At 36.0% G+C, this 16,236-nt stretch overlaps 1 protein-coding gene across 1 annotated transcript in view; it reads right to left on the reverse strand.

Moving 5' to 3' along the window:
* LOC146388767 (uncharacterized) overlaps positions 1-12,133 on the reverse strand; it is a 162,268-nt gene extending 150,135 nt beyond the window's left edge. Inside the window, exons 1-2 of the mRNA XM_084926275.1 lie at positions 12,094-12,133; positions 7,267-7,562 (exon numbers count right to left, since the gene is read on the reverse strand). Coding sequence (XP_084782401.1) covers positions 7,267-7,562; positions 12,094-12,133 — 336 coding nt within the window. The remainder of the gene's footprint in view (positions 1-7,266; positions 7,563-12,093) is intronic.
* Positions 12,134-16,236: the final 4,103 nt, after the last annotated feature.

Consider the following 16,236-nt stretch of genomic DNA (forward strand, 5'->3'; position numbering starts at 1 on the left):
CCGCATTTGACACATGCCATTCACTGTCTCTGGAGAAAGACTATTTAAATCAGAATGAACATTTACAAGTGAACCCAAGCAGAAACCTTCTTAGCATGAACACTGACTGGGAAAATCTTTAATAATACACAGTTACTATTGCATTTCTATTTTATTATGTTTCCATTGTGTGTAGTTGTGTGTCTCTGCTTGCTGAGTATTTGTGCAGGTCTCCACTGGTTTATATCACTGTGCGGTGACGTGCACAGTAATAAACAGCTGTGTCCTCAGGCTGCAGATTCTGTCCTGTTATTGTCACTGTTTGAGCAGAAGTGTCTCTGCTCACACTGAACTTGTTCTTTAAAGCATTATTGTTGTCAGTGCTCCCACCACTCCAAATAATGTTAATCCATTCCAGTGGGTTTCCTTCACGCTGTCTGACCCAACCTGTTCCATAGCTAGTTACAGAATAACCAGAGACCTGACAGACGATGGTCAAAGGCTGTCCAGGCTGCAAAACCCTTGAGTCTGGTTGGGTGAGATCAATACTGTACACACCTGTGGATATAGAAATCAACATTATTACCATCATTTATATGAATATTCAGTGTTTATTAGAGTGAATCCACTAAATGCTCCTCACAGGGTCCAGCAGCCAGCAGCAGTATCAGAGTGAACATAATTGATGTTGAAGCTGAAATGATGTGAGCTCATTCGTCCTCTCACTGAAGCACAGAAGCACCACTCCCTTTTAAGTAACTTTTTCATTTGCATATTTTTAAATAAATGACATTTAAATATAATTTTGACCAGACTGCATAGTAAAGTGTTTTTTGTTTTGTTTTGTTTTTTATTTTTCTTTAAAGACTTAATAATGAATTATTTACAGGTTCAAACTAAACATTTTTGACTGTTGCTGAGTATTTGTGCAGGTCTGTCAGTGTTCAGCCTCTGACTGACAGCAGTTATCAGATTGATAAACCTGAAGTCCTGTTTTGTTTTAAATTTATTTTACAAACATGTCAAATCAAATTTGTATTTATTTCCATATAAACTGAATACAGTATGATACAGAGCATTTTAAATAACATTTTCACTGCCACTGAATTTATTATTTTTTTCAATATAGACAAAGAACTGAATTATGAGAAACTGTCTTAACAAAAAATTAAAGAAATATTTATTTCAGTGCTAACACATCTACTGATTCTTCTGCTATGTGTTGAATGGCTCCAGTGAAGTAAGGATCTTTTCCAGAACAGCTAAAAACAGGCACAGAGTTTAGTTGATGGTGTATAAGCAGCACCCAAAGTTCAGTTTTGCTTCCTCTTCTGAAAACCAAATATAGTTTCTTGAAATGATAAAAACAGAAAAACAATTTGCACTTTTGGACTTGAAGAATAGCAGCAATGCTAAAGGTACTAGTTGGTAGAATGGGTAGGACTGCCTATATTGATGTATCCAAATAAAAGATTGAGACTTAAACTGTTGTTCAGTCTTCTTATTTTTAAGATATTTGTATTTGTGAGAAAATGAAAATAAAGATTTATCATGAATTGCTAATAAATATCCCATAAAATCAGCGTTGAGTTCATTGCAAAGTCTCAGAAGCATAGGAAAATAAAGTTAATCACTTTATCCTCCTAACTTTTTTAACTGAAATTTACACGATGAACCAAAACTCTGCTGATCTTGCCATTTTCAAAAAGAAGATACTTGACAGCACCTGCCCTCTAGTGGTCTGATGGGAGCAGCAACTGTAATGTCTAAAATATGCATATTTCTCTCAGTGATACTTTGACAGTAATATTAGCCAGCAAAATGTTTTACATGTAGTCACTGTCATATTTGATATTGTCATATTAGTAACCCTCTACAGTCCTTTTTCAGGTGTCTGTTTGGCTTAGACAAGAGGATTTACTGACTGTGAATCTGTTGGATTCTCTAGGCCAGGGGTCGGCAACCCGCGGCTCCGGAGCCGCATGCGGCTCTTTAGTCTTTATTTTGCGGCTCCGGGTGGTTTGGGAAAATAAATTAGAAGTATTTAGCTGAAGTGTATTTTATTTGTGTTTAGTTCTCTTTTTTGTAGTTCTAAATTGGAAGATTATTGTGATTTTGAAATATAAAAATAAAATTATATCTTATTTTTTCATCGCTCAAAATAAGCGTCACACTCGCGGAAGCCAGTATACCCGCCGAAACGCCGTGCATTTATGGAGACTTTCGACCCCAGGTAGGCCAATTATGTATCTTCGGATCCACATTATGTCGGCAGCTATTCTCCACCGTGAACTATGTCAAAAACAAACACCGCTCACGCCCCACAGACGACAGCTTACAGTCCTGTGTAAAGATGAAAGCCCCGATTTGCAGACGCTGTGCGCAGAGGTTCGGGACCATAAGTCTTATTGTAAACATATTACAACAGACCCGACGATGTTTTCATGAGCATGTTTTTCAGCATCTCTTTATTGACCGCTTTTCACACATGGTTGCTGTATGCATACAGCCGGCTGTAGCTTTTCAGCTCACAGAGGGCACAAACTTTAAGGTGGCGAGGCGTGATTGCGGGTGCCGCTCAGGTGCGTCCGACTCCCATACAGCGGCACTGCAGACCACGCCCCGCCACACACATTAACCAGGTAAAATACATATTTAGGCAGAATTTTGCAAATATCTTTTTTTTTTTTTAGCAGCATAGTGCTTTTTTTCCAATTACTTTTTAAAAGTCAGGTCAAGGCTCCAAAAGCCCGAAGGCGATATAAGGGTGGCGGCTCACAACAGTTTTTGTTTGCTACATGGATCATTTTAGTTCAGCTGGGTGTCTTTCCTTTTTTATATTTCTTTAAGAGCTCAAAATTTGTTAATTACATGAATAAAATGTAATTTTCTCGGTAGCACTTCATGGATTTCATAAGCAACACACCTTAGTTGCTCTGTGGATTCTTTTAAAAAGCAGTTAAAAACTTTTCTTTTCAAACAAGCCTTTTTTGATCTACGTATTTTATATTCTTTACATTTGATCTTTTACATTGTGTATAATGTCTATTGATTGTATTGTTTATTTTAATATTTGTGTACAGCGCTTTGTGACTGCCTGTCTGTGAAAAGCGCTTAATAAATAAACTTTACTTACTTACTTTAGTTGTTCACACAAAGCATAAAGGTAAAAAAAACAATATATGTGTGAAGTGTTATCTTCATTTTAGATTTCAAAAAGTATTTGCGGCTCCCAGTGTTTTCTTTTGCGTGGAAACCGGGTCCAAGTGGCTCTTTGGGTGTTAAAGGTTGCAGACCCCTGCTCTAGGCCTTTTATTCACAGGTTCAAACTCACAATCTGACTTTCAGGACTTGTAAAATCTAATAAAACTGTAATATAATAAAACACCCACTGTTGAACACCTTTGGTCACAAATTAGTGATTGAAAGAATAAGATCGTGGATACAAGCAGCAGAAATGAGTTTCGTTTGAAGAATGGCTGGACTCTCCCTTAGAGATAGGGTGAGGAGTTCAGTCATTTGAAAGGGGCTCAGACTAGAGCTTCTACTCGTCCATATTGAAAGGAACCAATTGAGGTGGTTTGGGCATCTGATGAAACTGCCTCCTGGGTGAGGTGTTCCAGGCATGTCCCATTAGAAGGAGCCCCCTGGGACAGACCATTGACACATAGGATCATTACATCTCTCAGGTGGCCTAGGAACACCTCGATGTTCTCCCACATAAGCTAGAGGAGGCTGTGGAGAGGGAGGTCTGAGCTTCTCTACTGATTGGCTGCTGCCAATGACACCTGACCCCAGATGAGCAGAAAAAAATGGATGACTGAATTGAGGGATGGAGGGATGGAGGCTAAAAAAAGATTTGAATCCCTTACTAACAAGAAAAAAAAAATTGCATTCAAATTTTTCTGTCAGGCAAACCTAACAAATGGGACTGATAGGATCTGACTGAGAAATGCTGATTAATCAAATGAGTAATAATGTTGATTTCTGTTTCCACAGGTTTGTATTGTATTGATCTCATCCAGCTAGATTCAAGTGTTGTGCAGCCTGGGCAGACTTTGACCATCACCTGGACCAGCAACTAGAAACACACAACCACACACAAGTAATAAATTTACAGAAACACAGGCCTACACCACACACACACACACACACACACACACACACACACACACACACACACACACACACACACAGAGTAAGAGTAAGAATGTAGCTCTTTGCAGGATGTTTCTACCAGCTAATATGTGTCCAAAGCTAACTGAACCCTGAAATTTCTTTTTAATTTCAATTTCTAATAAATGTCCTTGGCTTAAATCACTTAAGTAGAAAATGATCAGAGAAAAAGAAGGAACATAAAGAAAAATAGTTCTGTTTTCTGTGGCCTACATTGTAGAGGGTGACTACTGCTCTTTACTACTTTACTACTGCTCTGAGCAGTCCCTCCTCTGCTGCATGTCCTTCTTATCTTTCTCCATCTCTGAGTAAGGTTAGCTCTCTTTCTTTTCTCTCCCTGTGAAATACAGCAGCTGGACCTTTAGCTAGCAACACACTGTGCAACAAACTGTAGACACAGTTTGTGTGTTTGCTGATGTTTGTTTAGCTGATAGAAACCTTGCATTTGAAATTGTCTGCCAAAAAAAAACATTACTCCCTTTATGCTCCTCTTGCTTCTTGTTTTTAGCAGACATCTGCCTTAGTGTTGCCCTGAAAACAACAACAACTCTTTTATCTCTTCTTATGCCACATCCCCAAGTGATTAATACACGAACAAGATTGCCTTTAATTTGTTACTGTTTAGGTTCTAATCAGTTTGATGTTTGAAGGTTTTGTAACGTAGGTTGTAGCCTTCATCAATAGTAATAAAAATCACACAACAATAGTACATCGAAGATACTGAAGTTTCGCCCATCCCATTCTTCTTATGAAGTGGTGTCGGAAATGCATTCCTGCCCGTGCACTGCTGGCTCTGAGTCCATTGTGTAACTGACGTCACCAACATTAACAGGACGCTTACATTAGAGCCTCTTATGACGTGTTTAGTGTGGGTTTCCAGCAATCAGAATCAGAGAAACTGTATTAATCCCAGATGGAAAAAAAAAAACTTTAAAGAAGTTGTGCTCGAACCCGGGCCGGCTGCTCTCAGCCATGCGATATACGACTACATGCTCATCCAACTTAACTAAACCTGCGCCCAACTGCGGTTAATCACCAAAATTGGAGAAGGCATAGAGAGGGGATAGCCTAACATGAAACAGGAAATGACCGCCATGTATTCTATTTATTTCAACAAAGTAACTTTATTCGGATTACCACCAATTTAAACGGTAACTGTAATGGAATACAGTTACTCACATTTTGTATTTTAAATATGAGTAACTGTATTCCGATACATGTATTCTGTTGCTCCCCAACACTGGTTGTACTTAGTGGTTAAGAGGAGAGGTAGAAACGCTCAGCAGGACAGTCAGAAAAACTCACACACTGGTACTGGGAATTCCACAGTGTTTGTCCTTTAATGCACGCTCTCTTCATCAACCTTAAAGGCCCGGTTGAACGGCTGCTGCTTATCATACATGAAGCACAGTGTCTTACAACCCGTAACATTGCAAATTGTTAGAGGGGTAAAAGTTATAAGGTCCGTGTTTCTGTCCATTCACTCACATGCAAGCACATTGCTCTCATACTCCACAGAGGGCAGTGGCGCATATTAGTGACATCACTAACCCTTAAGTTGTCTGAAAGAGAAACCACACCATTGTGACTGTTACAGCTTGCAGTGACGTGAAACAAATTTCTCGCCTCAAATGTGTTAAACCAAAAGTTATAAGCCTGTGTGAAAATGTAAGGAGTAGAAGGTACAGATATTTGTTTAAAAATGTAGGAAGTAAAAGTAAAAAGTTGTCAGAAAAATAACAACTTAAAGTACACATGCATGAAAAAAAGAGAGAGTGCTTACATCTATTATTCCCACTCAGTTCAATGCTGGTTTATCTTCAGTGACAACAGCAAACAACATTTCAAACATTTCATTGTCAAAGGTAGCCAAAGTGATCAGTTAAAGTGATCACAAACAACCATTGATGGAAAGAGACTGCTTACCTGACAGAAAAACAAGCATTAGAACTGTTTTACCAGGAAAGAAAAGCAGAGAAAAATATAACTTTAATTTTCTTTTGTTTTTTTGTTTTGTTTTTTTACAGAGGTCTTGTGTCACCACTTCTTCATATCTTGCTTCAAAGTAATCAGTCTTTCTTGTCATTTTATAAAGTGACGTTGAGCAATACTTCTTAAGGGTTTCTGTTCATAGTTTTCATTTGGACACTGGCTGCATTTTCAATCCACACTTGTACCTGACCATTTTGAGAGGATTTTTTTAAGCAACTTATATCTCATCTATCAATCAATCAAATAATAAACAGCTGTGTCCTCAGGCTGCACATTCTGTCCTGTTATTGTCACTGTTTGAGCAGAAGTGTCTCTCATAACACTGAACTTGTTTTTTAATGCATCATTTTTGTCAGTGCTCCCACCAGCCCATATCATGAGAATCCACTCCATTTGCTTTGTTTCATGCTGTCTGATCCAAGCTGTTGCATAGCTAGTTAAAGAATAACCAGAGACCTGACATGTGATGGTCAAAGACTGTGCAGACTCCACAATGCTTGAGTCTGGTTGGATGAGGTCAGTACTGTACACGCCTGTCGAAACAGAAATCAACATTATAGTCATTATCCATTTTATTGTCTAGCATTGCCACTGTGTTTAGTGTGAATCCAGCATTCTCTCACAGGATCCAGCTGTTAGCAGCAACATCAGAGATATAAAAGAGCACAGTTGATCTTGAAGCTGAAGAGCAGTGAGCTCTTATGTCCGCTCAATGATGCAGTTGCATCATGCTTTACTTTGATTTTGGGGAAGTTTTTGATGTCTGTTTGAATAAAGGGACTTTGTATTTGCATTTCATTGTTCTTCACTAATCTAAGTATTGTTGATGTGTTTACTGCAGATCAGATTTTTTTCTAACCATGGCTGCTGTGTTAACAGCTGAACTACCTAAGGACTTAATATAATTCAAACTGACACATTTTTTATACATTTCTTTTGAGTGTCATTAAATATTATTGGCATTCATTTTATCAGTGCAAACTGTGCAGCTCATCTTTTTAAGTGTGAACTGCCAATGTAAACTTCAGTGGTCTGAGGGCTCCTCCTGTGGTGGTGTCGTGGTACAGCGGCTTAAACTCTGAAAGGCTTTTGTTCAGGTCTGCTGATAGGTTGTGTTACTGTGGCTCTCCTTCTGGCACAGTAATACACAGCTGTGTCTTCAGGCTGCAGATTCTGTCCTTTTAAGGTCACTGTGTTACTGGAAGAGTCTAATTCAACGCTGAACTTGTTCTTCAGTGAATCTTTGACAGTTTCATCGTCACTCATCCACTCCAGTGCTTTTCCTGCAGGCTGTCTGATCCAAGCTGTGTAGTAGCTGCTAAGAGAATAAGAGACCTGACAGGTAATGGTCAGATGCTGACCCGGCTGCACTAACATAGAGGTTGGCTGTGTCAGCTGTTCACACTTCACAATTGTAAAAAAACAAAATGTTTTGTGACAAATTCAAAATAGGAACAACTGCTGACTATGATAGCCTTAAACAGACTGACATTCAGCTGCCAAGAGCAGTAAAAGTGCTACAGAAAGCATCGTTGTTTGTCAACTTGAAGCGCTGCGAACTCCACTCCACAGTCAGATGTCTTGTTTTTATACATGAAAAACAGGAAGTCAAAAAGTTTGCATAGAATCAAACATTTAAAGCACCAGTGTTGGGCAAGTTACTTTGAAAAAGTAATTAATTATAGTTACTAGTTACTTCTTCAAAAAAGTAACTGAATTAGTAACTGAGTTACAAGATTCTAAAAGTAATTAATTACTTGAAAAGTAACTATTGCGTTACTTAAAAAAAATGTTTAACCCTCTGGTCCACTGTATAATTCCTGTGTCACAGGATTAGCTTCACCATTTGGTTTGGATTATAGAGATAAAAGTGCATAATGATAAAATGGTGGAGCTGCTAATCTGGAAAAAATAATGGAGGACATTTGATATACAGTACTGTGCAAAAGTTTTAGGCAGATGAGAAAAAAATGCTGTTAACAAATATTTAGTCCATAAATATAAATATACTAAGTCTAGATTTTTTTTTTTTTTGCCACATTTGGATTACTAACAATTTTTTACTTCTCTTGTTTCTATTTAGAACTGATTATTATAAAAGAAACATAGTCAGCAAGTTTGAGTCTACAAATGAATATTGGACTATATATAGTTATTTATGCTATATGTGATATCTTATATTTAAAAACCTCCCTGAAAACAAACTGAGAAACAAACATGTTTGGTTTAGACTCTTTGGAAAAATAAGATAACAACAAGGATTTCTGTTAAAGCCGGTTTCTCATTACTGCAAAGATGAGCTGAGAGTGCCTCCTCTGGTGACATCATACTACAAAAGTTTAAACGCTGCAGAGAGTTTGTTCAGGTCTGCTGATGGTTTGTGTTACTGTTACTGGATTGTGTTACTACACTGTTAGAAAAAGCATCTTGAAAAAACGGTGATATTCCGGCAGCTGGGGCGCCAAATTACGACCGTATAATTACAGAAAATAACTCCCGCATAAAAATACGGTTATTTCCAGTAATGAAAATACAATTAGTTGCGCTAATTTGACATGGGATCTCGCCTTTTTCAAGTGCCCCTAAACATTAAATTAGGAACATGTTAATGTCATTAAACAATGAAATCATCTATAAATAGGAAAAAAAAACATCTTAAAAAAATGGTAATATTCCGGCAGCTGGGGCGCCAAAATACGACCGTAAAATAACAGAAAATAACTGTCCCATAAAAATACGGTCATTTTCAGTAATGAAAATAGAGTTTGTTGCGCTAATTTTACATGGGATTCTGCCTTTTCCAAGTGCTTTTAGACATTAAATTAGGAACATTTTAACGTGATCAAACAATGAAATTACTATAAACAAGGTCAATGAATGTGGCAATATGAATCATAATATGTAAATGTGCAGAAATATACAGTTAACAGTTGGTTTAAATAATAATGGATTGCATGCCCTGGGACAGACTGACAGAGGCAAGGCTGCCATATCGCACCATCAGCCCCTTTGGCCAGTAGGCGGCAGGTGGAGAGTCTTGACCACCGACACAACGACGGAGAGTGTCCGAGCCGGGGCGTGAACCAGCAACCTTCTGATCACAAGGCAAACTGCCAACTCTTGAGCCACGAACGCCCTAACTAGCAATGATAATAATACTTATGTGATGTAACACACGCTTATAGGGATCATGTTATATGCTTTTCCATAGCATTACATTTGAATTCAACAGTTCAATCTTTCAAATAACGGACAGATATTTGTGAAATCATGATACATTTGTGAATGCATTTTAACAATCTAAGTATGCATATGTACAGACAGATACATTTAATAATCATGAAAATTATGTTGTATTACATTACAGTGATTTAACGTTAATTTACATTCAAAATGTGAAGTCAAAGTCTATTTACGTAACTTTAATGATATTCTAGAAGAACAGAACATTACTGTAAAATGCACAGTAAAATACCTTCATATTAGGGTTTTTTCCTACGGTCGCAGCCATACCCGCGACCTTGTTGTTAGTTCATATTCATTGGCCAATGCTTAGCATCATATTATTTATATTAATTGCAATTCCTACCTCTACATTTCTTTTTCAAAATATATAATTAGCACAGTGTGTCCATGCAATGTTTTACATTGTGGCATGCAGAGAAATCTTAAGAAGCTCACAGAGAAAGATTGAGCTTGTTATTCAACCCTAAGCTGGTAGGGGGAGCTCTTTATTGAAACACTTGCTGGTGCTACAATGTGCCTCAAGGTTCAACAACAGCACAACAGAAGTCACTCATGGTACAGCACTCTCTCTACAAAACAACAACTGTCAGTGACGCTGCACCACGGCGTAAACACAACATTCAAGATAACAGTTAAAAGTAACGTAACCATAAACAATAAAACAAGAACATCTAAACAGCAGCACATGTCCCGACACATGATGGGAGAGAACTAGCTGTTCCCGCAACATGCCACAATATGTTTTTTTTAGTTTTTATTCCTATTAATTATATTTTCACTTGTTACCTCTGAATTATTGAATCAGACCTAGGTGACATGAAATTTTCAGCAAAATCATAATTCAAATACTCCTTTAATGATTGATTATTCTTATTAATTTTCGATCATTTTATATATTTTTCCATAGTATTACATTTGACTTTAACAGATCATTCTCTCACATAACAGACAAATATTCGTGAAATTATGATACATTTCTGGATGTATTTTTACAATCTAAATATGCATATGTACAAAAAAATATATTAAAAAAACAAGTAAATTGTGTTTTATTACATTTACAGTGATGTTATGTTAGTTTACATTTGACGTGTCAGATCACAGTCTACTTATGTAAATGTAATGATATTCTAGAAAAACAGTACACAACTGTAAAAGACACAGTAAAATAATTTGACATTACTATTTTTTGGAACAGTGTAGTCTTAAAAGCATCACTGGTCCGAAGGCTCCTCCTCTGGTGGCTTAATGTTACAACTATTCACTGAAGAGTTTTTGTTCAGGTCTGCTGATGGTTTATGTTACTATGGCAGGCTCTCTGGCACAGTAATACATAGCAGTGTCTTCAGGCTGCATATTTTGTCCCTTTAACGTCACTGTGTTGCTGGAAGAGTCTAACTGAACACTGAATTTGTTCTTTAGTAAATCTTTGACACTGACTCATCCTGACTCATGAAGCAAGTGGTTAATGACCACATCGATGAAACAAGTGATTATTGTAGCAACTCCATTCTCTGGGTTTTTATTATAAGTGACACATTTGAGACACTTAATGAAAGTGCACTGCAGCACATAAAACAAAATAAATAGTTATATCTTATGTGGTTATATCTAAAAAACAAAAGCAAAATACATTTAATGTCATGTTTTTCATTCTGTAATAACAGACTCAATTCTGCACAGTCATATGTCTGAGATCAGTGATCGTTCATAAGACTAAGGGCTGAGTGAACCTAAATATTTAACAGTAAATGTCATACAACAACTTGGGACTGTGCTATTGATTTTTTTTAAATTATTTTAGTTATGTTAACTGAAACTTGTAATTTAATAATCACATAATAATAATAATCATAATAATAATAATAATAATAATAATATTATTATTATTATTATTATTATTATTATTATTATTATTATTATTATATAATAATATTATTATTATTATATTGTTATTATTATATTATTATTATTATAATAATAATATTATAATGTTATTATAATATTATTATTATAATGATATTATTATTATATTATTATTATTTATTATTTGTTATTTATTATTATTATTATTATTATTATTATTATTTATATTATTATTTATAATAATAATAATAATAATAATAATAATAATAATAATAATAATAATAATAATAATATTCACAATAATAATAAACAACAATAATAATAATAACAATAATACAATTAATAATAATAATACATTTATTATTTTAATGAAATTTATGATGAGTAAATCAATTACTCCTTTGTGATGTTCAAGGAAATTCACCACACAAGTGTCAAAAAAGTGTGCTAAGTTGATTTTAGTCATGTGATTTGTAAGAAAAAAAAGCAATGTTACAATGGAATCAACCAAGCAGCCATTTTTGGAGCTGAAGTTCATTTAAACAAGCTAAAAACGACACTTTTATTCAGGGGAATAAAGGTGAGATCAGATTTTTTTTTTCTCTTATCAGTTGTTGACAGCAGTTATGTGACAATATAGCTGTGTACCAGCTGCTAACAGAATAAGAGACCTGACAGGTGATGGTGAGACGCTGACCTGGCTGCAGAGTCAAAGGGGCTGACTGTGTCAGCTGTTCAGACTTCACACCTGTTGAAAAATAAAATCTGTAGTGAAACTGTATCAGCTTCTATTGCAAAAAAGCTCATACCCATAGCAAATACAAATCTACTCACATCCAGCTGATAAGAACAGTAATAGCACTACAGAAAACATGTTTTCTGATGAAAGTGACATAATGTTAACACCACCCCACTGTCTGTTGTGCACTTCTATAGAAGACAATACAGTATACTCCCTCCGTTTGGCAAGAGAGCAACAGAGCTAACGAAAGTGCTGTACGTTAAACTATTTAGCCCCATGGAAAACAACACTAAAATCTAAACACTAAAATAATGAAAAATGAAATTACTGAATCATACTTGTAAAATTATATGAGTTAAAAACTCAGTCATTTGGCATCAAGGCCAAATGCCAAAGAGAATTAATGTGTTTTTTGATATGACGTGAAACAGCTAATAGAAACACAAAAGTGCGAGCCCGTTTAAAATGAACTTCAGGCAACACACAGATGATTGTTCTACACTAAAGTACAATAATCCAGGTAGGAAGTGATAATAGAAAGAATAACTTTTTACAGCCCCTTTTGCAGGAGTTAGAAAAACAATCATGCCCAGATTTTGTCACTTATACCATAAACATCTTTGACTAAAAATGAGGAGACTGATCTTCATTCACAGCAGTTTGATTGGCACCTGGATGTCATCAGTGAAGCAGGCAACATATACAATAAAAAAAAACAAAAAAAAACAATTGGAGCCAGAAACTCTACAAGTACAGGGTGCTGTTGTAGAGAATCTTCTATTGGTCAGATATGATTTGATTTATATCAGAATCATACTTTTCATTTCCGACTTCATGTTCTAGATGAGAGTGTGCAAAAATAGTTTGTCTCCTTGAGTCAAAAGTGTCTTTAACGCTTTAAGACCTACCATAGAACCAAGTCCGCCAGAGCTTATATTATATTTTTACATGCTGTAGTGCCATTTTTGGGAGCATTTCAAGTTGCTATACATCAATACAACCATTACAGCCTAAATTATAATAATATGTATGCATTAAGTGCATAGTAATTACATAAATTGCAAAAAAGTGCAATAAACTACAAAAAAATTGAAAATCGTTTTTGTTTTTTTAACATATATTTCTAGTTAGAGAAATTTAAGAGGCTTATCCCTTAAAACTGTAAATACAAAAAAGTTGCACAACATAGTTTCCCACCACAGGAAATTCATTTTGAGTGTCTTCATAGTTTTACTTTTGAAGTACACCAATTTTTATACACTGCAGGAAAAACGAATATAAATATTATAGTGCAAATTTGCAAAAAAGCAGCATGTGCATCAAAATAAACTATTTCCAGCAGTGCAATATGAGTCCTAAGCATCCCAGAAACGACACAGAAAGTCAGAAAGTCAAACATAACTTTTAAAAACACCAGTATAGGCTCATGAGGCCCTGATGGTAAAAAACTACATTTCTGCGAAAATGACGTCACTTCCGGTTTCGGGTAGGTAATGGCGGACATGCGGTAGTTCGCGCTGACGTCTATTCCAACGTAGGAAGTGTTATGAACAGCTGATCGGATCGGCAAAGCGTGTTTCTGGAATATTATGTTTTTGTTGCTGCAAGTGCTTTTTATGCAGTTTTTGCAAAGCTTTATGTGGAAGGAAACTGTGACCTAGGACAAGCTGATGGCATAAGATGTAAGTACAACTTCTCCGGTTTCATATGCAAAAAAAATTATTGTGCTAGCTTACGTGGTTGCAGAGCTGCCGGGATTTAAAAGTAGTTGCGCAAAATGGAGCGTGCCCGCTCCGACCGGTTTTAAAGGGTTAAAAATGCGAGGCGGATCAACAGTGTGAATTTGTTATTCACGGGGAGCACGAATAAGCAGCCAGACACATGACACTTGTGTGTTAAACATAATCAAATGTATTTATGTCCTCAGGAGCTCTCTATTAAGTGAACTGCTGAGAGTATAAAAACTCCTGAGTATTTGTGCAGGTCTCTTGGTGTTTTGGATCACCGTGTCACTAACACGCACACAGTAATAAACAGTAGTGCAGTGAAGTGAGCGTGACATTGTTCATTTTTACATTTCCATCATTTTTGTTTTGCAGGTGTCTGAGTATTTGCGCAGGTCTGTCAGTGGTTTGTATCACTGTGCGGTATCTCACACAGTAATAAACAGCTGTGTCCTCGGTCTGCAGATTCTGTCCTGTTATTGTTGCTGTTCTGGCAGAAGTGTCTCTGCTGTAGCTGAACTTGTTCTTTAAAGCATCATTTTTATAAAAGCCTCCTCCACCCCACTGGTGAAAAATCCAGTCCATTGCTTTTCCTTCACGCTGTCTGATCCAACCTGTTGCATAGCTGTTATCAGTCATAGAATAACCAGAGACCTGACAGGTGATGGTCAAAGACTGACCAGGCTGCACAGACCTTGCGTCTGGCTGGATGAGATCAATACTGTACACACCTGTGGAAACAGAAATTAACATTATCTCCATCATTTATCTGTTTTTCTAATGTTTTCATGAAGGTGAATCGTGTAAAAGCTCCTCACATGATCCAGCAGAGAGCAGCAGTATCAGCGCTAACATGTTTGAAGTTGAAAATGAAATCATCAGCGCTCCCGTGTCCTCTCACTGACAGACAGAGACACTGTTTCCTTTTAAAAGGAAGCAGTAAGAATATTTGCATATTCTTCAATGCATTATATTTTTTGTTTGTTTCTGTTTTTTACCTCTTTTTCCCCAATGATAGGTTTGATTGCTATATTGTCATGATTGAACTTGTTAATTTATATCTTTCAGTTACTTTTTATAATTACTGTACTTATACATTATCTCATACAAAAACACACAATTATTTTAGTTAAAATAAATTTGTGTTGAAATTTTTTTTTAGTTTTAGTTTTTTTGTTTGTTTGTTTTTTTGTTGTTTTTGAATAATCTGACACAGTGTGAGTCTTTGCTCTTAATAGAGCTGCTCCAGTTACTGTCATATTGGTGCCATGAAAGTTAGAAATTGATCACAAGCAGCTGAAAGCAGAACAGCATTTAGCTAACAGTAAATAAGCAGATATACAAAAGAGTTTCTCTTCCTCTTTTTCTCTCCTCAGAAATAATACCCAAGATGAGGACAATTTGTACATTTGAGATGGTGTCAATTTGCAGAATGTGTGGGAATTCAGAAGGACTTCCACTGGGATGTGAAGAAGGAGAGTGGAGCTATTGAAAACTATGCAGTGTTACTGAGTGTTTCTCCTTTCTCATTTTTTCTTAAAATTACAAACACCATTGTATTCTATAAATCAAGGAAAGATATAAATAACTGTGTGAAGTTGGCAAATAGTGTTTATAAAAACAGAGGCTTTGCATAGATCTTTCTATACAGCTGTGGTAAACATCATATTCATAAGAAGATGATCTTTTTGGCAAAAATAAACAACAATAAATATGAAGAATATTCAAAACAACAATATACTAACTTCTTGCTGATCAAGATGGAAGTTTTATTTTCCTTTGCCATTGAAAGAGTTTGACCATTGAGTACTGAGCACTGAGTAATTGAGTAAACTTGTGGTGGTGCTACTTTTTACATTGAAATGATAAATTGTTTGAAAATATCGGATGTTCATTTATATTTGCATACACTGAGTATGTTTTATATTAAAATAGTATTGTCATTGTTATATTTCTTATCCATCTCAGCACTGCAGAGAAGAGCTCATACCTCACTGTCCCAACTGTGTACAGAATAATTTCATTATGTTTCTTGAGTGTGATTTACTCCAGTAAATCAGCATATTAATGACTAATGGCTTTATTATTGTCGTATTGTTTTAATTACAGTTTTTTGGTTGTTTTTTTGTTTCTATTCTCTCCAAATTCCAAAGGTCACAAATCTGTCACATCTCAAAACTCGCTCTCTCCCTTTTTCTGCTGTCTCTCTCTCCCTCTCTCACTCCCTAAAACTTCCCCCTCTTCCTAAACAACCAAATGTCATGTTACCATATCATTTTTGATTGGTCGGCATGGTGCATTTTTCCACCAAGACGAAAGGGCTGGGGTTTTGGGGTTTTTTTTTTTTGTTTTTTTGGTCATAAGCAGAGAGTGCTTGCTGTCCTTAGACGTTAAACGTGACGAAACTATTCAGGAAAAAACGCTGCATATATATTGTTTATCATGACTCTGGTTTTACGTGGCCTGTCAACACAATTTAAAAGCTGGTATATATCACCTTGTTGCTTTGTC

Source organism: Perissodus microlepis, chromosome 4, assembly GCF_051167445.1.
Source record: "Perissodus microlepis isolate ML-2025 ecotype Zambia chromosome 4, ASM5116744v1, whole genome shotgun sequence".
Taxonomy (NCBI): Eukaryota; Metazoa; Chordata; class Actinopteri; order Cichliformes; family Cichlidae; genus Perissodus; species Perissodus microlepis.